The sequence below is a fragment of the Phalacrocorax aristotelis genome, chromosome 1 (genome assembly GCF_949628215.1).
Source record: "Phalacrocorax aristotelis chromosome 1, bGulAri2.1, whole genome shotgun sequence".
Taxonomy (NCBI): domain Eukaryota; kingdom Metazoa; phylum Chordata; class Aves; order Suliformes; family Phalacrocoracidae; genus Phalacrocorax; species Phalacrocorax aristotelis.
Genome location: NC_134276.1, coordinates 93,915,866 through 93,943,083, shown reverse-complemented (window position 1 = coordinate 93,943,083; position 27,218 = coordinate 93,915,866). Strand labels below are relative to the sequence as shown.

General features: G+C 37.4%; 1 protein-coding gene across 1 annotated transcript in view; it reads left to right on the top strand.

The window, feature by feature from the left end:
- CFAP47 (cilia and flagella associated protein 47) overlaps positions 1-27,218 on the top strand; it is a 349,717-nt gene that overhangs the window by 97,791 nt on the left and 224,708 nt on the right. Inside the window, exons 34-37 of the mRNA XM_075097894.1 lie at positions 9,026-9,123; positions 9,428-9,544; positions 19,458-19,592; positions 20,102-20,214. Of these exons, the coding sequence (XP_074953995.1) occupies positions 9,026-9,123; positions 9,428-9,544; positions 19,458-19,592; positions 20,102-20,214 (463 nt within the window). The remainder of the gene's footprint in view (positions 1-9,025; positions 9,124-9,427; positions 9,545-19,457; positions 19,593-20,101; positions 20,215-27,218) is intronic.

Genomic DNA, 27,218 nt, shown 5'->3' with positions numbered 1-27,218 from the left:
CAAGTGACAGGACGAGTGGAACTGGCCTCAAGTTACGCGTGGGGAGGTTTTGATTGGATATTAGGAAAAATTTCTTCACTGAGTGGTCAGGCATTGGAAGAGGCTGCCCAGAGAGGTGGTGGAGTCACCATCCCTGGAGGTGTTCAAAAAACATGTAGACGTGGCACTTCGGGAGATGGTTCAGGAGGCCTGGTGGTGTTGGGTTGACGGTTGGACCTGTTCATTACAGAGGTCTTTTCCAAGATTAAACGATTCTATGATTTTATGATTCTTTTGTGCGAAGACTAAACTGATACTATCTGTGGTGTACTGGACAGGGATTTTGCTAGCGTGTTATAAAAATCTCTGAAAAAGGAGATTCCATGGTCCACTTTAGGGAATATCTGCCAGTATCCCCCACTCATTTCCATTTAAAAGATTTTCCTACTGTCTAGCCTAACCCCAAATTTCCCCTGCTAAAATTTAAGTCCATGTTTTTTCTTCTAAATTGTGGTGTGTAGTGAATCTTCTTTGCTTTTCTAGAAATTTCATACACATCCAAAAACTGGTATGTTCTGCTTCAGTTGCTCCCCCTCACCCTCCTTGGCCAAACTATTCCATTCCCTCAGTCTTTTTGTGTACTCAGCTCATTTCTTTTCTGGTAAACTCTCTTAGTTGATCCACATCTTTCTTGAAGTTTGGTGCCAATTACTGTGTTTTATACCAGGTGAGACTTTATTAGAACTGAACAGAAGGGAAAGGATCAGTCTGCCTGCTTAAGATACAACTCTCCTATTTATGCATCCTAGCAATGTATTTGCTTTTTCTGCAACAGTATGAGAATTTCTGTTACCTCCAGATTCTTTTCTGCAGAATTTCCATCTATCCATTTTCCATGAATTATTCTTAATTAAGTGTAGTACACTGCATGCATCATTATTGGATTTCATCCCATTTGTTTCAGATCACTACTCCAATTGTTCAAGAGCTTAAATTATAGTCCTTTCCTCACAGTATTTGCAACCCATTTTTCTTCCCAGAGCCAATTCATTAGCCTGCTTGATATTATGTCCAGATTGGACTAAGGTAGTATTATGCTATTTTTCCAAGTTGCAGATGAAAATACTGAATAGTATACAATCCAGGCCTTTGCGGTTTGATTTGTGGACAGCTGATAGACTTACTGTTTTGCAGTGAGTTTTGTGCTCCACCTAACTACCTTTTTCCTAGACTACCTTTTCCTTGCTTCTTCATGAGAAAGAAAGTGATCAAAATCTTACTGAAGAGAAAATGTCTAGTATTTCTCCTTTGTTCACAGTATCGTCTACCTTTCAGATAGACAAAATTTGACCGAGAGAAGTTTAGGGTGACTGTTGCTTTCTATTCTGCCAACAGATAGGTTGGTGGTTGTTTTCATGTAGAATTGTTGTGAATATTTCCTTGATTATCTGAATTTGGAAAATAGTTTTTTTATTCTGCAAAAAATCTTGAGGCTTCAAATCAAATCATACAAATGTAAAAACATTTATTTTTGTTTTATGGAAAAGTAAGAAAGATTTTGGCAAAAAAGTGCTGCAAAAACCTTGCAGGCTTGTGTGCTATTGGTTCATCGGGGAAGATGAAATCCAACCCAAAGAGTGACAGCTAAGACAGTTTGATCTTTTCTTTGTCTTTGTGGGAGAAGGGAAGGAAAACATCTAAATCTGAAAACATTCCCACATAAATTTTGTTTTTGACAAATCTGATTTTTCTACATTTGGGATAAATTAGGAGTGACACTATATATTAAGTAATTGATGTAAAATGTGTTTCAGGGACTACTTAAATTTTTTAAAAACTCAATGGAACTTGACTTTTAAAATAAAAAAATTACCCTATGGAAATGAATAATTAGAGTGCCATGGCAAAATTTTGCTTCTTCTGTCTAGAAATGCTTCATGAAAAAAGAAAGCAGAGTGTCTCCAAGAGTTGGTTTAACTCGTCACAAGAAAGATGAGGACAATGCTTGGTTACTGCATGCATGCCGCATGTTGCCATTACAAGTTAAAAATAAAATTGCCTATTAAAAATAAATAAATACAGGAATTAAGGTAGTCCCAAGTCACTGAATTGAATATGAATGTTATTTCCTTCAGTATTGATTGGGGTCAACAACTGAAAGAAAACTACTCTCATTTTAGGTCACTTACAGAAGCCTCTTGCAGTATATTTTAGCTTTCCATAACCACAGTAAATGTCTTAGTACATTACATAAGAGTGACTGGACATCCACTCCAAGTTCATCCTGCTGGATTATTTTCCTTTATGAAGTGATTTCTCCTATTGTCATGGTCGAAGCAGAGTAAAAGACAGCCTGTGATGGATCAGGATACTGGGGTTTATTGAAAAACCAGTAAGGTCAGAAATCTTATTCTATTTGATAATTTCACCCACTCGGTTGCTCCACACAGTGCTATGTTCACAAGGTCTCAAGTTCCCTCCCTGTCAGGGAAACCGCTATTAGTCTGAGAAGATCAGGCAGAGGTCATGTCAGTTCATTCTGTGCCGCTCCTCAGTTACCAGTCTCAGGCGTCACTCTCCAAAGTCCCTGGGCATCCACTGGTATTTGTCTCTATGCATCTCCTGACCTTCAGGAACTTGTCCTACTTCCGAGATCTTTCCTCCAGTTAGGAAGTTCTTCACCTTCTTTCCAGTCCCCTGTTGTTTCTTCAAGACAGCTGCTCCTTTTTGGGGATGCATCTTTTTGGCCTTTCCTTCTTTCTGTAACCCCAAGTCCCCAGTTTTCCCAGTCTAAATAGTCTATGTGCAGAAGTGCAACTCATGATCAACTGAATTGGTGCTTCCGTCTCAGGCCTCTTCATTAACAGGAGGATTCACAACATGCCACTTTAGGTGTTATCAAACTGCAACCAGCCCCTGTGGGGTGCGGCTGGCAAGTAGCAGGATCCTGTCTCAGAATACAGAAGTTCCATTTGGACAATTTCCTTTCCCCTTCCCCCTCAACCACACAGAATTATCTTCTACCTGTTAGCATTCATGTTTTAAGCTATTTTGGCCATCAGTAAGGTTTTTCTCATGACATTGGCTGAGAATCTTTATCTTAAAGATCCATTAGTAATTTTTTATTTTCTTTTTTTTTTGCAAGAATTGTCAATAGAAGTGAAATTTAATACATTTATATGCCTAGAGGAAAATGAGTTATCCTGAGTAAGACTTCTGTTTTCCATTGTTTATTTCTACTAAAATTGAGTAATTATATTTTAAAACATAATTATTGGAGAGTGGTTAGCTGGCAGATTTTCTGCTAGATTTGATGTAATTAGGAAAAATAAATTATGTTTTCTGACTAATTTATTCACAAGCATTTGAGTTAAGTAGGTTGTTTGATAGTAGAAGGATTAACTGGAAAACGACAAAAAATGTTTATAAAAGTATTTAATTAGTCAAAATGGGAAAATATTCCACTTTGTGGGTTTTTTTCTTCGTGGTCTGATTTACATAGGCTGTAAAGTTAGTTCAATAAACATTTTTTAAACAACAGTGCTACCATGTTTCATTTCCACAGGCACAGCCATTTATGTGGCTGCGTGGTAAACCAAATTGGTGTGATCCAGATTAAAAAATAAAGAAAAGTTTTGCCCTTTCTTTTTAAGGCAGCTTGGTTCCCACATCCACGTTGCTGCTACACAGACAATTCTACCACCGTGAAGGAAAGGATTAGTGGAGATAGAAGAAAGTACAGAGGTACTAGGGACAGTTGGTATTGCTTAAGTACACTCCAGTAATATCCCATCAGAAGCCTAAAGGCAGCTAACGGTACACTTAAAGTAAGATTTAAAATTAAGATAAGATACATAATAAAGTTTATTTTTTGATCAAAGCATCTGATTTAATGAGTTTCTATAACCAGGGTGAGCAAATCAGTCTGGGTGATTAACCAGAACAACAATTCAATATTGGACCTAATTTAAAATGAAAGCAGAAGTAGTTAATCTTCAAAAGTTAGAAATGAAAACGTGGAAATGGTGATTTATTAAAAATACCAATATTGTGTGCTAAGAGTGAGTCTGAAGTTCTATTAATAATAATAAAAAAAGATATCATTGAATTTTATAGGTCCCAACTATGATCAATAATATGATGGATTCATATTAGAAAGACTAACTTTTTAGGAAAAAAGTAAGCTTTTAAAAATGTATTTTGCTATTTTTAAAGTATTTGTTTTTGCAGTGACTACATTGAATATTTTTTAAATAACTGCAACCAATTTACCAAGGAATTGGGATGTAATTCACGTCTGCTACTGTAGAAATTTGTAAAATGATGGTCTGAATTTAGTTTAAGTTAATACTGTCCCAATTTAGATGTAGTGGCCCATATTTACTGTGTTCTGTTCCTGTCATAGGTAACAGGGAGATGTTACATATCCAGTCAGACTTCATCTTTGGTACCTTGCCCTCCAGAATTACCAAAGATCCTTAAACTTTGCTTGAAAAAATAGTTGTTTCAGTTAAACAATAGGAGTAAAAAAATTCAGTGTCTTTTCTTTCTTTATGAATTTAAAAATGAATGCTTTAAATTTGATTTGGAAACTGATAGAAAATTAAATTTTCATTCTAATCCTCTTTTAGATACTGGGTTTTGTTCACTTTTTAACTGAACATATATTTCCTGCATATTTAGAATAACATGTAAAGTGATTTAGGTGTCTTTGTGTTCATACTAATGAAACAACAATAATAAAAGAAACATCATTAAGTCTAAATTGAATTAAAACTTTCTTCAGAAAAGGAGATTTTTTAGACAGTAACTTGAAATAACAATTTTTTGAATGTTTTGGAAGAAACTTGCTGTTTTCTGTAGGAGGGAGGAGAGAGTTTGTCTCTCTCTTTAAGCTAGTTCTCTTATTTAAACTGTTAGACCTTATGTTTTAATAATGAAAATGGAATAAATAACACTTCAGGGCCTTCCAGAAGAAAAGAGACTGTTTAAGAACAGTGTAGTTATTAATATAATTAATATATGGTAGAACATATTTTATATAATGATTCATTTATGTAAGATTTTGACCTATCTTCTGAAAGAGCAAATAGGTTTTGAGGAGGAGAGAAGGGGAAGGTGTTGGCCGAAGTTACACCTGTTTAGATCCAAGATGTTGCTGTTGTGAAAGCCATCTTGTTGAATGCAATTGGATGTATGAACAGAGAACGGTGGGAAGAGACTGGATAGTGTGATGAGGCAGAGCATCGCAGACAGAGCGGTGGGCGGCACCAGCCGTTAGTTTTCAAATGCATTGAACTGCTGATCTTTTCTTTCATCTGAAATAATGTTTGAAGTCACTTTACAGCATGAATAAGAAAAAATAAGGGATTTGGGTTGTATTGTAATGTTTTAGGTGTGTAATATCTTTCTTGGCAGCACACTGAATCCTTCTGAGGCTCTTTATTTGGTGCTCATGCCATAAAGAAGGATCTTTCCCTACAGAGTATGTTTTTTTCTGAATATCTACTTTCTTTACATGTCATGTCATAAGAAGTCCCTACAGAATTGTTTTCTGAATAATTCTTTTTGACCTGTACTTCAACTGCAGTGTTGGATCACTAATGGAGGGCTTGATTCCTCCAATTTTTTTCCTTTGAAAATCAGCAAAAGATAATCCTGAAGCTGTACCAAGTGCTTGGTAAGGAAACATGCTTTCATTTTTGTTATTTTGTGGAAAAGGTACTTTTTTAAAAAATAATTTTTAATTAAATCACTTTGGGGAGCTTCTCTCCAAATAGTATAAATATGCCAAACCATTAATATGTTGTAGTGATCCTAACTGGAAGATCATTGTACATAAAGGAGCTAAATGATCCACATAACAGTTAACTTGAGCAGGCATAGGCCTGTGCCGCGCTATGTAGATCCCTTGGGTACAGGATAAACTTTGCCAGCTAACTGCAACAGAGGAGCCTGTGGGCAGCTCCCGCTTAGTACCAGTGATAATGCCACCAGCATCTCCTTGTCTTTAACTGAAACTGCAGCACTGAGTTCTCACGTGAACATGGTTTTATCTGATGGTACAAATGATTAGCAGAATTGTTTTCTTTTAACAAAATCCTAGAGTCCTAGAAAAGCTAACCCTCACACAGACTGCATCTGTACAGTGTGCTGCATCTTGACTGGAGATCAGTTCCAACGGTGGACAACTTGGGGTTCCCTGTGTCTGAAGGGATGTAAGGTTATTTATAATAACCTTTTTTTCCCTATACCGTTAGCTCCAATAACCGGCAGTGATAATTTATGAAGTCTGAGTGCCTTTCTTAGTTCGATCATAATGAACCAGCACCCCCTGTTGCAAAGCATATGCACATCAGAATTTTAATTCTTGATATTCATGAGCAATCTTTGAAAATTCTGTAAGAATTTCACTCTTCTATGACATACAAAGTCCCAGTTTAATAACATTCTGTTGTATGTTAGCTGGCTTCTTTTATGAAAGCAAGTACTTAAAAATTAGTCTTTCCTGGAATTAATTTTTGTTTGATATTATAATTTGATATATTTACTTTGCATTAATGTAGGATTCCATCTGAATGCACTTCCTTTTTAATGATTTGCCCCATGGTTATTTTATTTCCTCTATCTGGTTCTTGAACAGTTTCTCTCTTAAATTTAGTCTGAAGCATAATATTTACAGCTCTATAGAACAATTTTATAAGCTTATGACTAATCTGTTTGGTAGAAATGAAGAGTTCCACAAACGAATTTATACCTGTAGCTGATAATAGCTACTTATTTGCAAATTTGATTTAACTGTACTTCTTAGGGGACCAACTGAAGTTACTTGAGCTGATATTGATAAATTATGATCTGACATTAGCAGCAGCAGCATTTCCAGCTACTTTTTCCCTGTCACTAATTACAATTTTGCAATCACACTTAATATCAAACAAATGTGGGTAGGTAAAGGTAATTGGGGAGGTATAAGCTGAAGTGCTAGTAAAAGAAAACCATTTTGAAGATTCATAGTGTCTTCAACACTACATGGAGTGGTTACCACTGTTTAAGATCAGGATTTTTTTTCCAGTTTGAATGTTTTTTGGATTTGTGGCCTGGCTTTTGGACAGTAACTTACTTGGTTACATCAGTCTGACTGATGTCTGAAGTCACTGAGGCGTGAATAAGGTTACCTTAAGAAATTTAATAATTGTCAATATACAACAGCCTACTTTCTTCCTTAGTCAGTGTGCTTTTAATAGTTGTTGTTCGCACAGTATATAACATATCCCAAAATACTGTCTCAAGTTTAAAATCCTTGGTAACACTGAAGTGTAACCTCTATGGCATAGTGTCATCTGATTTGTGAGAGCAAAAGATTCAGCATTCTTGATGACCAAGTCAGACCACTGTATTCCAAATGCATAGAGAATCTATCCTTTTATCTTCCTTGAAATTCCATTTAGCTTATAGCAGTCTTTCTGTAAAGGTAGAGACCTTTAAAATATACATAGTTTGTGCCCCTGCTTTCATGAGTTTGGTCTTGTAGAGTGAAGCTCTTAATAAGGACAGACTTGAAATAACAATCTGAAATATGTGTCGTGGTGAAACATTTTATGCTTCCGTTCTTCTAAATTATATCTATGACAAGTATTGGTGTCTCCAAATTCTTCTTTTGCTAATGAAGAGAGTGGACAGTTCTGAACATTGTTGTATTACTATCTTAACAGTTCAGTGCTACAATCCTTTTTTATCTTTTAGTGGTAGCATTTCTGAAAGAAAAGAACATTTCTTTTTATTATAATGTTAAGATGTTTATGTGTTTATAATATGTAGGAGATTTTTGATCATCTCAGATCCTGTAGCATACTGTTTTTCAACTTAGAAAACTTCAAACTTGGTAAACAGTACAGTCTCTGGATGTATAGTGAAATAAAAACTATGTAATTTGTCCTGTATGAGAACGCATGATCCCAGTCTATCTGAAAACCTTGTCAGGGGCTGAAGTCCAAAGTGTTCCCTAAATCTGGGAGCTTCGACCTGAGACAGTAACAAAACCAAAGAAAATTAAGCAATAGGTATTTTTGCAATAGGAGTTGTCAGAAACTGCAAATAACACAACAGAGGAGGCATGACTCAGTACTTGAATATTTGTGACCAGATTGCTCTCCTTCAAAAAGGATCAGCTTCTATGTGTTCATGTTTCATGAAGTGCATATTATCTGGAGAGCAAAGAACCAGTAATTGGGTGTAGGCAGTGATTTAAAACATTTAGTTATTGGTATGTCTTTAATTTTTTTATAGAGAATATCTCAGGTTGAGAGTTTGTAAGTGACTGTATTCATCCTATGGTTCATTATGATGCTTAAGAACAGAAGTCTGTTGTTTAAACGCTGTCTTAAATATTTAAGATATAGAATGCTTCAAATAAGAAATGCTGATAAATAAAGTATATTTACTTTCCTACTAATCAGTTTTATTTTAAATAAAAACCTTAGAAATATAAAAAATAATTAACCTTGTGAGGCATAGGCCTTTACAACAAAATTGTGGAAGTAGTGATCTATGCTGCAGGAACTAAGCTGTTAGCTTTCATTTATATTGCATTTGTGCCAAATAATCTAATATGACCTTAAAGGAAATTAATAATATTTTCCTTCTTTGTGCTTAAACATTGCAACTTTAAAGGATTCATGCATATTTTCATGCGTTTCAGTAGTCCTATGCCTGTTATGCCTATAAAAATAAAAAGAATTTACATGTTTAGGTTCCTAATCTGTGAGGTTAAGTTTTGCTTACGTGCTTTCCCTTCCGTTGTGATGAATACTCTTACATGTTGTATCAGAGTGTATGAATAATTGTTACAATATTCTAGGTGAGATTTTTCATATTTTCAGCTCTGAAAAAGAATGACATCTGGGAAATTCTACATGTGAATGGATGTTTCCTTTTTCTGCTCCTTCCTCTACTCTGTCATTTCAAATAGTCATCATATCTATCTAGAATAAAGCTAGGCATACAAGGGGAAACGAGTGTAATTCATCTTGCTCTGTTTTTAAATCAGGTGAAGTACCACCAATGAGATGGATAGTAAATTTTGACCAGGATCTTCTAGATGGTCTGGTATTGGCAGCACAGCTGGCAGCTTATTGTCCATATTTGGTAAGGACTTTTCTTAATATTGTGCATGTTTTATACAGTTTATTAATATAAGTGGGTTTATTCAGACCTTATTTTCATTTGGAACTGTTGGCTTCTGTGTTGTTTTTTTTTTAAAAAAAAACAACCCAACATTTAGTGAATCTAGAGTGATTATTTCAATATTTTATCTTTTCTCTGGGTATATTCTTAATAGGGAATTTTAGTGCAAAATTTGGATCTTATGAACTGCTCAAAGAGTGAAGATACAAACATAGTAATTTTGTGTAGTGGAAGATCAAGAGTTTGATTTCTCTGTCTTCTCTAGATTGCTACTCACTTTGTAAGGATGTATACTAATCCAAGAACTCCTGAACAGTTCCTGCACAACTGTTTGATACTGGTGAATGCTATGCATGCTGTCAGTCTGGCTATAGACATAAAGGTAAATCATTTTACATTAGCAGTTCTTATATACATTTAAATTTATTTTTTTTTTACTTTTGTGATAGTAATATTGTGCATCAAATTAAGGTGAGATTTTAGTGATGCAGCTTTGTTTCACAATGCGGTACCGTATGATGGAAACCAAAATACCGCTTGATATAAATACACTTAATTACAAGTAATTTCCATAATTCCTTGCATTGTAGAATCACATATATACAACTAGCTGAACATAAGATTAATCCATTTCAGATTCTAGCATCATAAATTACACAATGAAAGCCTGAGTGGAATTTATTATCATCATTCTAAGGCAATCTAGAAAAAAATATATTCAAGAACAAATATAATGAACTTAAACCTAAACAGGAGAGGTTAAAAACACTATGTGAATGTCTGGTGACACTTACGTGCATCTATTTAATCATGAAGGGCCATGAAGGTTCTGCCCCAGATTTGATGCACCCAGAAGTCAGTAGCTTTGGACTGCTGGTGAGAGTAACACTGTAAATCCATCAGCTTCTGACATCTTTTTTTGGCAGGAATATGATGTTGATGTTAGTTTATTCTATAATCTAGGATCCACCTAGGATCATTTTTATATGTTTAGTAACATGCTTTATATCTGTGTCTTTTTTTTGCTGGCCTACAGCTCAAAATTTTCTGTATATGGTGCCCTTTACCTATGTTGGATATTATTTCTTGGTTCTTTTTGTTGTCTGTAAAACCAGTTTTCTCCTGCTCCCTGTCCGTATTTCTTTAACTGACCATTTGTGAGTTATTTTTAGCTGTGGGTTCTGGTAGTACCATACAAAGATAAAAGTAAAACAAATTAGTCACAGAAGCCTGGTCAATTAAAAAAGTTGCTGTCACAGCTAAACCAAGTAAAGCAAAGCTCTACAAGCTGGTCAGCAAGCCTCCAGACAGAGAAGGTTTGTCAAACCCCAGTGCTGAGGCCCTGTAAATTCAGTACAAAGCTTACGGGCTGTTAATAGCAATGGCAAGGCTGTATTGCAAGGTTACATGCTCACAGGGATTCATGCTCGTATCTTCCATGTACTGGTTGCGTGTGTTAGTAACCGAACTAGTGCCTATTTAAAATAGCAGAATCCCACTTACTTTCCTTTTCTCCTTTGCTCCCTGAGTCATTAAAAATTCTGTCCTTCGCAAAACTAGTGAAAACTGTTTAGGGTTACACCTTTCTGTTAAGAATTTGCAGAGTTATGCAGCGTCCAGTATGAGCAAAGTGAATGCCAGGGACTGTGATGGGCTGGGCTGAGTGTGGAGCATACTGGGCTGGCTAGAAGACCAGAAGAGGATACAGCAGAATAGGCATAGTATTTGTCAGTGTATGACAAAACTTTCCAAAGGAATTAATAGTATTAGGAATCAGAGCTAGAGGTGTGGTGTGAAGAAAGTGGTCTGAAAGGAAGCTCAATTATGACTTTTTACTTCCCTTTTAATTCAATTGCATTATGATTACAGGGAAAAATTAACCCTGCTATATTCAGTTGTATCAGCTACTGTCTTGCTCCCACATCCTGATACAGATATGCAGTTATAAATGGCTTTGCTATGACAGGCTAAACCAAGAAAATCTATTGCTTTGTATACTTGTGACTGACAGGAAGCATAAAAAGATAATCTAGGTATAATCCTCAAAATGAAGATGTATTTTGCCTCAGCTTTTAATAAGAAAAAGGCAGCTCAGCACATGAAGGCAGAGAGGCTGGATGCCAGATATGCAAAAGGAGTTAACCACATTAAAGGTGGAAGCAGAACTCCGGGACATTCTCCCTAATACACTTAGTGTTTTTTAAGAGTACAATGTCTACAATACCACAGCATTATTAGTTCAGCATATTTTTGAGGTATTGCTGTTTTCATAGATGGCAAAGTCCATCTCCATACAAACTAGGAATTTAAACAAAGCTAGATAATCAGTCAACACCAGAAAAAGGAACAGATCTTGGATCTTTGAGGTCTGTATTTTAATTCTAGCTAAGGCATGTTCTACAAACAAAATATTGTGGAAAGTAAAAAGAAAAAAAGAGAGACGGTAAAGGGTACTTTTTACATAGATTTATTGGAATTCATATATGCTTTTCTAAGACTAATGTAGAAATTTCTTAAGCTTCTTGTTCTTCAGCAATAAAAGCAGCAAAACACATTAATTCTATTGCTGAACTGTCCTAATTTGTGATTTTTCTGACAGTCTTGTCCCTTAAATTTAGCAAGCTAAAATGTTCCAGCAATATTGGCAAAGTTCTTGACTATCAGGCAGTTGCTGCTTCTGAACTCTCAGGACAGCTTTGCATTAATTAATGCAAGAATGGTTGTGACCACACAAGCTAAGACACGTATTAGGTTTGGAATAGATGGCACTTTCAATCACTTTAAAAATCTAAGATTCTGTAATAACAAAGAAGTTTAACTGTCTGGAAGACTTCAGCTGCAAGATTAAATGACACCTCTAATGGAGTTCAAGGCTTTTAAATCCTCTTAAGGATTAAGATATAGGCTTAAAATGGAGTACTTGGGGTGAGAAATTCTTTGTTTCCACTTTCTAATCGTGACTGACAGTTCAATCCTGGAGTATTAACGGTGTCTTTCTATGTATTTTTTCTTTGTGTTTGATATTTCTAAATTCTAAAATGCTTTGATTTGAAGAAGATCCAATTGAAAGCCCAGAACAAAGTATTGCAAGAAAGCATGGTGGATAACAGTGATATGGAGGGAAGGTACATGACAAGGATAGATTAGGAGAGACGAGGCAGTGATTGGGAATATCCAGAAGAAGAACTCAATTTGCTACTAACTGATTTAAAATCAGGGCCAACAATACTGACATGCATATTGATACCAAGTAAAAGGGAGGATATTTTCAAACAAGCTTTAGAAGATGTTGTGGGTAAAGTCAGAGTGTTAAGAGGCTGAAAATGGATGTGGCTGTTCTGTTGAACTGAAGGGAGGAATTCAGCATTGATGTGAAGTAGAAAGCAGTGAAACTGCGCAATAACATGGCCATATGAGCAAGAAAGGGGGGTAGAAGGTAACCCTAGGACTTGAGTCTGAAATGGAAGAGAGAAAGAAGATGCTGTCAGCAGCTAATGGAGAAGAGGAAAGAAATGCGGTAACATAGAATTTTTTAAATTTCCATTAAAAGTAAGATTTTTTCCTTGAGGTAGCCTAAAGATTATTGCATGCACTTAGGAAGGTAACTTCCTGGCTGTCACTTAATTTTGTAGTCATACTTTTATTACAATCATCTCTAAAGAAGATTACACTTTTTTGTCTTCAGTTTCCTGTACATTAGTAAGGTGCTATTAACTTGGTAAACATGACAATTTCTTGACAAAAGTAACTTTAAGGAAAAAGATTTATTTTTTTATTCTTAGTTATTTGACTAAAATTTGTAAATGCACAGACAGAACTCTGTATCTGTCTACCAATCTATAATGTAAATGCAAATGCCTTGGTTTGCCTGAGATAGGAATCTAATATTGATGTGCAGTCTTAAACTCAGAAAACAGAAGAGAGGAAAAATTAAATCACTTTTATTTGTTAGAGTAGCTATTGTCTTCTCATATATATCTTCCCTAGGGTATTCTGGGAAAACCACTTGAAAAGAGTTGCAAAGGACTGAATCTTCCTAAACATCCTTATAAAAGTGGATGCAACAACTATTTGCTTTGATCTGTAAGCCTGATAAATCAGAGCATTAGATAAAGAATATTTGCCTGTCATTCAGCTTTATTGATAATATTGTGCAAAGCATTTGATACTGTCCCACACAACATCCTTGTCTCTAAAATGGAGAGACATGGATTTCATGGGCGGACCACTCAGTGGATAAGGAGTTGGCTGGATGATTGCACTCAAAGACTTGCAGTGAATGGCTCAATGCCCAGGTGGACACCAGTGATGAGTAGTGTCCCTCAGGGGTGCATACTGGGCCCAGTATTATTTAATGTCTTTGTCAGGGACGTAGACAGTGGAATTGATGCACCCTCAGCAAGTCTGTGGATGACACCAAGCTGAGTGGTGTGGTTGATACTCCAGAGGGAAGGGATGCCATCCAGAGGGACCTCGACAGGCTAGAGAGGTGGGCCTGTGCAAACCTCATGGAGTTCAACAAGGTCAAATGCAAGGTTCTGCTGCTGGGTGGCGGCAATCCCAAACATGGATGCAGGCTGGGCAATGAGCGGATTGAGGGCAGCCCTGAGGAGAAAAAATTGGGGGTACTAGCGGATGAAAAACTCAGTATGAGCTGGCAATGTGTGCTTACTGCCCAGAAAGACAGTCGCATGCTGGGCTGCATCAACAGAAGTGTGTCCAGCAGGTTAGGGGAGGTGATTCTGCTCCTCTGTTCGGCTCTTGTGAGACCCCACCTGGAGTGCTGCATTGGCTCTGGGGTCCCCAGCATAAGAAGGACATGAACCTCCTTGAGCAGGTCCAGAGGAGGGCCACGAAGAAGATGTGGGGGCTGGAGCACTTCCCCTGTGAGGACTCTCCCCTGTGAGGGAGTTGGGGTTGCTTAGCCTGAAGAAGAGAGGGCTCTGGGGAGATCTTATAGCAGCCTTGCAGTACTTAAAGGGCGCCTACAGGAAAAACGGGAAGGGACTCTTTATCAGGGAGTGTAGGGATAGGGTGACAGATAATGGTTTTAAATTTAAAGGGGGTAGATTTAGATTAGGTATTAGGAAGAAATTCTTTACTCTGTGTGTGGGGAGACACTGGAACAGGCTGCCCAGAGAGGTTGTAGATGCCCCCTCCATGGAATTGCCCAAGGCCAGGCTGGATGGGGCTTTGAGCAGCCTGATCTAATGGAAGCTGTGCCTGCCCATGGCAGGGGAGTTGGGACTAGATGGTCTTTAAGTTCCCCTCCAACCCAAACCATTTTGTGATCTATGATTCCGTAGTCTAACATGGACAGTCTTACACCCTTTTTGTTTTGTACTGGCTTTCATTTTTTCTGTTTCACTCATCACACAACAATTTCTCCGTTGACTTCCATGTCACATCATTAACCACAAAAGGAGTGACTCCCTTACTCATAATGGATTACAGCAAGGGGTGGGAGAAAGATGAGAAAACAAAGGGATGGAACCTGTTAGCTAAAACCTCGAATTAAGTGTTGTACCTTGTACTGGTTTTGCTCTGGAAACACACACATACAGAGGCAGATGAAGGAAGACAGTCAAAGCATTTCTATGGACGCTTTGTCCAAGAAAACCAGCATCCCATAAACATATTGTGGAAATGAAAGAAAGGAAATGTATGTTTCAAAATCAGTGGTGCTTTTTATTTTCATCAGAGCAACTGAAAATTACCCAGACCTGATAATGGTCTCACCTGGGTTATTTCCAAAGAGAAACTGGACACATCTGGGATGGATGCAGTCTTTTAAAAAGGTTATTGACGTGTATACATTACAAACATACACAAATATAGACTTCTAAGCTTTATTTAGACACCAAAATGACTACTTGATCTTTTTTTCCATAGTTGCTGACTGTTCTGTTCTCACATTGACTTCCAGCTTATTGGAAATTTGGCTGCTGTACAAGCAAAGCCTATATAAACTTAGGAACTACCTTTTGTTCACAAACACCACTGTTTCCCATATGTGTACCTTTTAAGTTCAATGTTTAAGCCTTACAAATCTAGAAATAACTAATAAAGATTAATGCATAGCTTTCTGTTTCTGAAATTTAATATAGTATTTTTATTACCTTCCATTTGTTTAATATTTTTGCCATAATTTTCAATAGTCATTTTCAATTGTTGGTTTAAATTGGTTCCCTAGGTAACACTTCATGCCTGCTGATTGCAAGGTTTTTCTATTTTTCAGTTATTTGTGTCCTGCTAGAAGCTGTTCTTTGGCATAGGGTGTCTTTTTTCATCATTGCTGTGTAGGCTTTGTAGTGGGGAAAGCCGTCTTGCATGCTTTTTGCATCTGTTGAATAGTTTGCTTCATTACATTGGTAGACTAATAATTACATGTTCAGAAAACTGGAGAGTTACTGCCACAAGAAGTGGTTTGTGATCTACTGCTTCCTGATATCTTTTAATAAAGTTTTTCACTCCTCTTTTCTGTCAGTCTGAACTTTGGCTTATAGTTACTGTGTTTATTTTGGATTTAAAGCACTCTGGTTTGTTTTAACTTTTCCTTTTCCAGCTAGATCGATTAATATTTGTTTGTCATACATTCTATTCTAAGTATCAGTCCACTACACTGCTATGCTAATAAAACAGAACTGCCAGCATTTTCTAAATATCATGGAATGACTTAGAGGCAGTTAGTGCCATTTAATTTTTGCAGTAAGTTATAAACCTATTTTCATAAAATCAAGAGGCATTATTTGTAAGCAGTTACAAACTGCTTTCTGAGCAATAGTACCAGCAATGCTAAAGACCAGGCTTTAGTAATATACAGGTGATTGAAAACATGAAGAGTTGGTTATGGAATTAACAGCCCAGAGATTATGGTGTTGTAACAGTTAAATAACTTTGTTTCTGCAACAGAACCAAACTACTAGCCCTTGAATTTCTTGTCCAGTTTTGTTATATTCCTACCTTGGAATATTTAGAATTTGAAGCCTAATATTTATCCAGTTCATCAGCTTTGGTATTTTCTTTAGCTAGGCAATATTAGAGCACAAAGAAAGAGATATCAAGCAAGCACCCAACTCTCCAAGAAATGTGAGAGGTTTTTTTATATTTTTGAGAAACTTTGTTGTGGAAATAGTTTAAGGCATAAATCTCTTAAACTTTATTAATTGCTACTGTTTGCTAACACAGAAGTTTTTAGAGCAAATAATATATATAGACTATGTGAATTTTCTGCTGAGTATGAAATACACTGATTTTTATTTTTTAAAAATTAGTTCCTAGACTAGTAGATTAATGTCACAAATGCTGTTTTATGAATTCAGCACCGGACAAAACAGAATAATGTTTTCTGAGGGAATAAGTTCTGGTCTAAGTGGAAATGAGTAGAAGTAGGTGGCAAGAGAAAGACTTCAACTGATAATCTGCTCTGGCATTTTTGCTATCTTAAATGAAGATGAAAATGTAGGAAAGATGAACAGTAGAGGTGTAAAACCACAGCTATATTGGAATGACTTCTACAAATACTTGTTAATATTCAATAGCTATTACTGAGATAAACGAATGGAAAACATCCAAATATTTTTTCAGAGTTCATGTTTAAAGGTTTTGGCAGGGAAGAAGCTTTTTTACTTTGCATAGTAAGAGCATCCTAAAATTCCAATCTTAAAAAACAGTGGTGATGGAAATAAATAGAAATACCAGATGAAGCATATGATTACATCAGTGCATAAAGAGTATATGGTATGAATCTTAAGAACATGAGGACAAGCATTATCTAGGAAATGATGGAGAATGACAGGGAAACTTCAGATCAGCGCCCAGTGATGTACCTGCTCTCTTGGAAGGTTAGAGAAGGAGTTGTGCTAGAACTGCTGGGAGCAGGATGCGATGCTTGTCTGGGCACAGAGCAAGAAAAGAGGGAGGAAGCAGTCAGGAACTCTTCCTGCCTTTGTGCTCCATGAAGCCAATGGATTTGCCACCAGGGGAGCTCCAGTTCTGCCTTTTCTATGGAATCTCCTACCTGTCTCTGACTTATTAAAACAGAAAGGAAATTAAGAAAACTTGGAGGTTACCTAGAGAGATGTAATGCAAGAATGAATGTAATATATATATAGGTAAAAATATGGTATGGCTTGTCTGTTCTAATATATCCTGACAGGTTTCTCTTTCCTGTTGTACCAAACCAAACAAACATTCGTAAACCTTATAGTACAAAGTGCACAGAACACATTCACACAGGACTACAGGCATTTAATTTACAGGACTACAGGCATTTACTTTAATTAGGGCTGAGCTGTAGTCAGTAAAAAGTCTGTGAAGCTTTCAGTAACTAACTCATCTTTCCTTAAATAATGTTTATCCTTTGAGAAGAGGCTGCATTCCTTCTCAGCTTTTAGTTCATGAGGCAAGCCTTGCCATCTTCTCCAGTACTCAGATTCTCTCCCTCTTTTTTTCCTTCCTACCCTGTCCTGCAAGGCTTTAGGGTATGAAGGAGAGGTTCCTCTTCCTAAAGCAGACATTAGGAGTTTATTCAGGGTTACAGCTCCTTCTGGTTTCCTTTCAACCAGGGAGATGGAGCCTTGTTAAAAATACAATATTCTGAAATGTCTATAGTAGAGTTATCAGACAATGTAGGTTGAATGCTCTTCAGACTTAACTACTGTCAAGGCCCGGAGAGTACCCCCAGCCCTGCCTGCTCCTGCCCAGCTCCTCAGGGCTCCCCCCACCTGCCCAGGGCCCAGGACCCCACATCAGCCCCCCCGGGGCCATCAGCCCCTGCCCCAGTGATGCTGCAGCAGGGCTGATCTCCAGCTCCCCACAGCCCTGCTCCGCCATGGGTGCTGCTGAGCTGGGCCCACCCATAGGCCCTTATCCCAGCCTTGGCCTGTCCTGGTCCCTGGGGAGGTGCCTGATGGCCATGGCTGGGGCTGCCCCAGTACCCCATAGCTGTTCTGCTCCTGGCTGGGAGGTGGGATGGGCCCTGGCTGGCCTCTACTTGACAGCTGGAAGTAACAGAAAATAGACAGAAATCATATGTTGTTCAGGAAGTCTCGTGCTTGAGCTTGGGAAAACACTCAAGTATATGTGTACTTACCATATAATCGTTTTCATTCGGGCATCAGCTTGTGGTGCCCTTTTGGCCCATGGTTTGAGCTGATGGGCTGCTCTTAGGTTCTTATTTTGTATAAAGTTTTTTCTACATGGAATATTTGCTTTAAGCTACTGAGTTTTTTTACATTGTGTTGGAAGAAGGTGGCTCCACTAGAGTTTCAAGTGTTTGCCCTTTATACCCTTTCTCCTCACAAAATTATTATGTCCAAATGAAGCTTTTTCTAGCTGAAGAAAACCTTCGTCAGGTGTTGATCCATCAGTCATCAAGTAGAAGCTGTCTGAGGGTGGAGCTATTTGTACTTGTGCTCAGTGATGCATCATTTTGCTTTCTTAGAGCTCCTGCTTTAGGACTTAAATCTCAGCTGCTTTTTATGGTCCTGTGTTTTAAGCAATAGATTTCAGCCAGTATTGCATTTTAATAGCATCAGAAGAGGAAGAAAACACAAAAGCAATTTCTAATTAACAAGAATTCATAAACTGTTAATGACAGTCAGGATTATTTCTGTATGTAAAGAATGAAATAGAGAAGAATTTAAAATAATGACAGAGAAGTGTTTAACAATAATCCATAAATACTTAAGACACTATTTTCCAGAAGCTGGCAAATTATGTCAATGAAAGACCACTTTATATTTGCCCAATTTCTTACACTCTTTACTCAAGCAACTGCTCTGTCGACAGAGGCAGAATAGTGGGATACCCAGTCTCTAATACTCCAAGGAGATCCATAAGCATTTAGATCTTGTGGATCCTTGTTCAATGTCATTTCAGCTGATTTTGTGTTCTGACAAGGGACATTCATGAAACTGCTTTTTGCTGTACCTGTATGAGGAGCTAACTAGAGAAACAAGGCCCTTTCTGCAAAATTTTAAGATAGATTGACTGTTGTATTCTGTTCTTTGGAATATATATTTACTTTTTCACAGTGTTGTATTGCCTTTTGGCCTAGGTTTATTACCAGAGCATGTCAGTGGTCCTCAAAAATTATATTTTTTGTGCATTGACAAGACTCTCATTCATCTTAGCTATGGGCCTGATCCAGTTGTTAAAAGTTAGGTTGAAAATATTTGTATAATAAGAATTACCTTAAACTTTTTTGTTCTTCATCCTCATACCTCTAAACTATACAGGCAAAATTTTAACTGAATATCTGGTTATTTTTTTCTTTTTTTTTTCAATATTAGGCCACTGACATCTGTGATCCAAACCCAGTCATGATGCTTATTCTATGTGTCTACCTATATGAAAGTCTCCCTCACTACTTACCCAAGAAGACTATAGAATTTACAGGTGCTCTCCATGCAACTGTTGTTAAACAGGTACCGATAACATTGAATTTAGGTTTGTAGCAGTACAAAGTTAAAACACTGTATGTATATCTGTGTTAATATTATCTCTATACTACACCAAAGAATGAATGGGTGTTATGTCATTTGGCTGTTAAATATAGAAGATGGAAGCATGCACCTTCTTCTTTTTCTCTTTTTCCTGACTTCTGCTGCTGTTTTTTTCCCTATGCTTGTAAGCACAGCAAAAATCTGCACAATCTAACAAACCTGAGATCAAAGATAGAGAAGAATAAGAAATTAACAGGCATAGGAGTTCAGTGTACACTGCAAAAAAAAATACTCAGAAAAACTGAGGTTATATAGTCTGTGGGCAGTCTATACCCCTTAGGAAGCAAAATCATCTACCTAGTTATTTGAAGTACTTCCTTATTTTCTGATATCCTTAGTTTGTATTTTGGAACTTAGCTGCAGAACACACCTTTTATACTCTAAAAATCGAATAAAAATGGGCTGATGTTGTTGTTGTTGTTGTGATATAGGTGCGTCTGAAAAACCCAAGCAGTAAAACTTTGATGTACAACGCTATTCTTGTAGGAAGAGATGCTGATGATTTCTCATTACCTAAAGGAAACACTGTAACTATTGCCCCTAAGTAAGTAATGGATTTTTTAGTGTTACTAATAAGTTTAGGAGTATGGAAATAGAAACCTACGAATTTAATAGTGATGGAACACTAGAAATATGTTCAACTACAAACAGGGCAAAATTAGTCAGTATAAAGATAAGGCTTTTTGTCCTTAACCTATAAGTAATCCAGAGTAATTTATCAGTGCGGTACTTGCAGTTTAGCTCAATAGAGCTTTGAGAGCAGAATACAAGCCTTCAGATCGTTAGAGGAGTCATATGTGTCCAATAAATGTTTTTGTCCTAATGTATTGAAAGCTTTGATTTTCAGTGTGGATCTGCTGTTCTTATATTTTTTTTTTTTCTCAACTAAAGTTGAAATATCTCCTCTGAACTTGATTCACATTTTTTACATCAATGCATTGTAGAAGCATGGGCAGGTAAAAAATCTTTCTTGTAAGATTTCAGGATTTGTTTCTTATTAATTGAAGCATGGCTGGAAACTTAAAAGACCATGACACAGGTTTGATAACAGTGTTAGACTGCTTCTTTTTGCCCCCATCCTCCTTCCTCACCAAGACAGAAACTGTTGCAGCTGCAGTGTGGTTATTTTTCTATTTTACATTTCTGAAAGCCATCTAAAGATTCTTTTGTTTGAGAGATTTAATTTTGGGGAAACTTTAGGTTGTTAACTTTTTTGGTAGCAGAAATACTCATGGTATAGCACCATCTTTTTCTTTTGTTCACTAAGTGCTATGTAGCTTTATGACTAGATACAGGAATTTCACTAGTCCCTGTTTAACTAGTGAAGACAAGAGGGATGTAGCAGTGACTCTAGCTGTCAGTTAAGAGTTTTTAAGTTTAGACTGCCAGTCTAGTCAAGATGTTCTTTTGCAGATAAAATGGATTAGAGATTGTAAAAAGGCAAACAAAGGTCAACATTTGTTTGAAAATAACCTGTGAAGAAGAAGAAAAATATCAAATATACATTGCCAAGTTCAAGAAGACTCAACATAAATACAATGCTCTTTAAGGATGATCAATATTTCAGTATTAAGTGATGTGCCTATTGTAAATATATGCAAGAAGGACAGCAAGTAATGCTATGTTTCAGTAAGCTCTGAGGCTGATTTCATTCCATTTTCTTTGCAATTACTTCGAATAAGAATTAACATAAAAATGTAATCCTTGAAAACATCATGTGTTTCTCTGAAAGGTCAATACCATGGCTGTTTTCTACTTCACCTTTAAAAAACCTCCCAAAAACCAAGACACAAATAAATGTGTACAACCTTGTCATTAAGCTGCTTGACATTATATATAGCAATAAGTATTTGAAAAAATGCATGGAAATAAAAGGTTGTGGAAATGTCAGTCATCCACTGGTGACCTCTGCAGAGTTTATCATAATGTAAGCTAACTTGTAATCTTGGTCACTAAATGAAAAATAGGTTCTTTGTAATTAACAGATTTCTTAATATTTCTTAATATGTTTGAGAACTCCAAGCATCGGTGGGATGGTGGGAGTCTTGTAGGTGCTTTATATTAGATCATAATATCATAGGTGGGTTTGGAAGTGATAGCAATATGAATAATAAACCAATACCTCTGTTTAACTGATTATGTGTAGGCTTATTGCTATTAGTGCTGCTTGATATTCAGTTGTATAAAGTCAAGAAAAATGGCAGAGGATTTATAGGACAGATAGTTCTGCTTTCTTTGGAAAGAATGCCTTCAGAAATGAGGTGGACTTATAACAGACTTTTAGAAAAAAAGAAATTTATTTATGGCCTGAATGAAAAGTGAGGGTGGGTTTTCAGTGTATTCAGTGAGAAATGTGATGTGAGGTATTAGTAAAACTTAATGGAGTTATTTTTTGACAGGAACGTTAGCATCACTGAGTATAACCTGTTTACGAATAAAAGATGTTAAAATAGCTAGAAAGAGGCACTTCACGTTAAAGTTACTTGTTCTACTTTTAGAAGTAAATAATCCATAAATATGGGACTGGAGGCAGATGAATCAATGTGTTAAAATCACTAAGCCTACTTGGTATATGAGAGAAGATGAGTTCTAGTTTAAAAACAGGAGTTATACTTTAAAAAGCTTTTTGAGTATCTATAATGGCTCAGAGAACTTAAGGTCAGATATGTCTGCATCCTTGTTCCCCTGAACTGAAACCTGTCCCTGTGAATTTATGGATTCTATATAAAAATATGGATATGCCTTCACCACTAGTTCATCTTTCAGTGCGAGCTAGCTTGATACTAGCCAGCTTTTTTACCCCTGAAAAACCAGGTACTTTAGATAAACTAGTAAGCAAGAAGCAGTTAAAAATAGCAGCTATTGCCTTGTGAAGACCTGCTGCAGGGCTCCAGTCAAATTGTAAAGCTTGCTTTGCCAAAGTTTCAGGGTAGAAGGTCAAGGGAAATATTAGCAGTTCAGAGAATGTTCACTCATGAGAGTTCAGGCAATTACAGCTGACAAGATGAACCATAGCCTTGATAGGGAGGCTAAAGAAACTGAAACTTGTCAGTCTTCTGGTTGGAGAGCCGGAAGACCTTAAGTAAGACATGTCATGCATAGAAACTTGCCTCCCATTATCTGACAAATATATATATTCCTATATTTGGAAGTAGCTATAATTGGATTTAAGATGACTGTGGGTCATTATAATCACTAATGAGGAGTAAGTGTGACTGACTACTCCTGTTGGACTTGCTGGGTGAGCACGCTTGGCATACAGGGTTCTGGAGATGAAGGCCCAGTCTGAAAGAACTGCGTTTACTCCCCAGGGGAGATGAACTGCAGGAAACTGATAAGCTAAACATATCAGGGAAAAATTTGTGCAGAAAGACAAAGGGTAATGAAAAGGAGTTACTTAAATATATTAGGATCCATGATGCAGCATTAGATAAGATGCCAGTGATTTTAAACTAATAATAGCAAAGTGACAGAAATATGCAATATATGTCTGTATTTTCAGAGAGGCATGACAATGTATACTGTGGTCCACTACTAGCTGGAGAAGCTCATAAATGGCTGTGGTGGATTAAACTTGGCCAGCTGCCAGACATCCACCCAGACACACTCTCACACCCTCTCCTCAACATGACAGGGAAGAAAAAAATTGCTAAAAATGTTTGTGGGTTGAGACAGATGGAGAGACTGCTTACCAGTGACCATCACAGGTGAATCAGGCTTGAGTTAGGGGAAATTGTTTTAATTCTTTTTCAGTTGAAATAGACCTTTGTAGTGAGAAACGAAGATAAAAATTAAACCATCACCTCATCTGTTCCCCACCCTCTTCTCCCAGACTTGACTTTGCTCCCACATTCCAGAGTCCTCTGCCTTCTCCCCCTGCCACCCTGAATGGCGCAGGGGGTAATGCAGTCACTTCATAACAATTCCTCTCTGCTTCTCCTTCCTCCTCATGCTTTTCTCCTGCTCCGTGTGTCCTCCCATGGGCTGGAATCCTTCAGGAAAAATTTGCTCCAGCACGGGCTATCCATGGATCACAATTCCTTCAGGAAATATCCAACTGCTCTGGCATGGGACCCTCCATGGCCTGCAGGCCTGCAGTATGGATATCTGCTCTGGTGTGGTCCTCTCCATATTCTGCAGGGAAATACCTGCTCTGGCAGTTGGAGTACCTCCTCTCCCTTTCCTTCTCTGCCCCTGATGTTCCCACTGCTGTTTCTTACTCTTTTACCTTGCTCCTCTGCCTTTCTGACGTTTTTGCCCTTTCTTGAGTATGCTTTCACAGAAGTGCCAGCAGCTTGGCTGATGGGCCCAGCTGTGTCCCACAGTGGGTCCATTATAGAGCCAGCTGGAACTGCCTGTGTCCTGCACAGGGCAGCTCCTGCTCTCTTCTCACACAGGCTGCCCCTACAGCCTCCTGCTACCAACACTTTGCCTCCTACACCCAATACCTGTCAGGAATGAATATTTTATATCAATTGGCCAAGGTAAAACTGGCTTTAATCCTAAGCAGCTGAACATCAGGGAAATCTGTCATTCTGCTCTGGCTTTGGGGTGCATCAGAACATTCTCAGTGTAGCTGAGTGTCAGATCTTGCATATAATGTAATTAATCTTTGATCTGAGATTCCCACTCTCCAGGGCACTGTGTTGTGCTATAGAGACTTGCGGTTCACAACAGTAATAATGTAAAGGTCTCTAAGTTCTCTTATGTGGTGTAGACATGCCTATAAGTTCCTCAGTCTGGGTATCTTAACAAAAGAAATGATGAAGATGACTTGATCAATATTTAAAAGTACCTTCCTGGGAAAGGGACCTGTTTAACTGCAATAAATATGGAACAAAACTTTTTATAAGAACAGCAGCTTGAAGCTGGGGTTTTACAAATTCAGCCTGGAAGTATTGAAGATGATTAGCTATTGATGGGAAGAAACTCTATCTGACTGACAAATTCTTTAACTGTAGGGGTTTTGTAAATCACAGAATATTGAAAATGGTACAGGAAGTGACCTCAGAAAGTTATTTAATCCAGTCTTCTGCCTCAGATAAAATAGGGTGCTTTCTCTGAATAATGCTTCTGCCAAATGGCAGTTATCAGAAACAACTGAAGGATTTATATGATATATATGAAGGATGCAATGTATAACTACTTTGGACTGTGTTATCTAGTGATTTCTGTTGGCCTTACACTTTGCAAATTTTATCCCTCCAAACAACATTTTATCTTTCTTTTCCTACACTGAAGAATTTGATTGCTTGCTTTTTTGAAAGATGGTACATGCTGAGGTGATAAAGAAATCAGGAATCTTTGACCCCTACAGTGTATCAACTGAAGCGGGTGTGGATGGAGCTAGTTATAACAATATGAGAATGTACAAGATTATAGAACAATTCCATGAGCTGAATTTTCCCTCAATTTATATTGACTGCAACACAGATGAATAGAGAAGAAAACTAAGCAACTTTGTGTTTCCCCTGATGCTGGCTTTGCCACAGAAGACAACAGTTCACAATTCAAATCAGATTTCTTTGCTGTTGCATGAGCCAGAGGGCAAAGATCGGGCAGTATTCCATATGCTGCATTTCCCTGTTATTTGTGTTCATGACAAGAGCAGAGTAGACTCCTTAAAACTTGATCCTTAAAGCGGCTTTGGGAGTGGGTATCTCAGGCAATATACTCCTCTGAGAGTCTGCAGTTCCAGGATGCATTTTCCAGGATATTTTGAATGGCAGGGTGACTTAGGAGCATCAGACTCTGAGGGGCTTAACAGCTCTTCACTGTCAAAAATGGTGACATCTGGGATCTCTGCAGCAGGAACATGAAAGGTGTAAGAGCCAGTTTTGCAGGACTTACAGGATTTCATAATTGATTCTCAGAACTGAGATAATGAGATTTTTGGTGTTAGCAAGTACTCTGGTCAATATCATACTCCTTTATCCTAGGTATTAAGCCTAGATATCATGCTGGGTTAATTCGATTACCTATAGTAATCCTTTCCGCAGTTTGGTGAGCTTTCTTCAATTCTGCTATATCCTTTTTGAGGTAGAGGTGTAAACAGTAATTAAGGTTTGAGCCCTTTGGTTGGGATCTGGTGGCCTAATGGTGATCTATGTTGTTGTCCATTCCTTTTCTAATTATTCCTAACACTTAATTTGCTTTACTGGATATTTCCCAGCACTGTGCTGATGTTTTCATGAAACTATCTGTTGCAAATCCCAGGTTCTCAATGGTGAGTTATAATGGCTTGGAGGCAATAATTTTATGTAAATACAGAACTGCTTCCCTGTTTGCCTCTCTTAACATCTATGTATGCTGAATTTCCTTGTCATTTTGTTGTCTCATAAGGTCCTGCAATCTTTGCACTGTCAATCTTTGTCCTTACAACCTGGAGCAGCTTAGAACATCAGTAAACTTCCTTACTTTCCAGTTGTCACAGACCCTTGAGGAGTCCATTAATGGCCTTCCTACATAGTAAGAAGTGTTAGTTCTTACATTATGTTTCTTTGCTTCTTTCCTTGCTTCTTCCCTTGCTTCTTTCCTGTCTGCTAGTTTCCTTGTAAGTCTATAGAAAGGGGCTTTGTTAGAAATAGAAGAATTAAATCATCCCTCATCATGTTCTTGTTGAACTCCTTTAATGAACTCCCACAGGTTTGTAAGGCAGGATAACATTTTACAGATGTTGACTCCTGCCAGTTAGATCTCATTTATATGGATCTTGTTTATAGTAGATTTCATTTATACTTATCCTATTCTTTTATTCTTTATGATTGTTTTTACTACCTTCCATGGTATAGATTTGAGACTTAAAGGCCTGTTAGTCTCCTGATCTTCCCCCAATTTTTTAAAAGATATTGGTGTTCTATTTATCACCATGCAGTTCTCAGGTCCCAAGGTAGTTTTAAGAATGTGCTGTATATATATCTATATTCCTCACCTTCCCCCCAGCCCCCCGCCCCAGTCCGTCATAAGAATGAGGTAAAGGAACTCCCAGAAAGTTTCCTCAACAGCAGCTGTCATCCAGGGACAAATCCTGCCATTACTCCCATCAAAATATGTTTATAGAACTTCTGCCATCATTGTGATTGCTCAATTTACATGAAGAGATGTGTGCATTGAGTTCACTTGAAAAAGTAGCTGTTATTATGGAAGCTGTAAACCAAATGTAAATTAACATGATTCTATTGAAGACATGGTATGCTGATCGCTGTTACAAGTCCTCTACTTTAGCACTTACTTATGTAAGTATATATACACACAATACGTGATAGGCGTATTTCACACAGTGCTGTTAGTGTATTGCCTTTGCTTTAGAATTCCCAGCTGGCAGGAGACCAATAAATCACACATAATTTCCCTCTGCCCTCCGTTTTAATTCTTTTCTCTCAGGCTGCACAGTTCATATTAATTGTTTAATGGGGAAGGCTGATCTGGGTTAGGGAGAGGCTTCCTTTTGACTTTAGTATCTGCTATCTCTTCCAGAAAGACAACCAACAAATCTGCAGTTTACAGATATAACCTTTTCCTATATTTTAAGAATTCCTTTGAAGTATT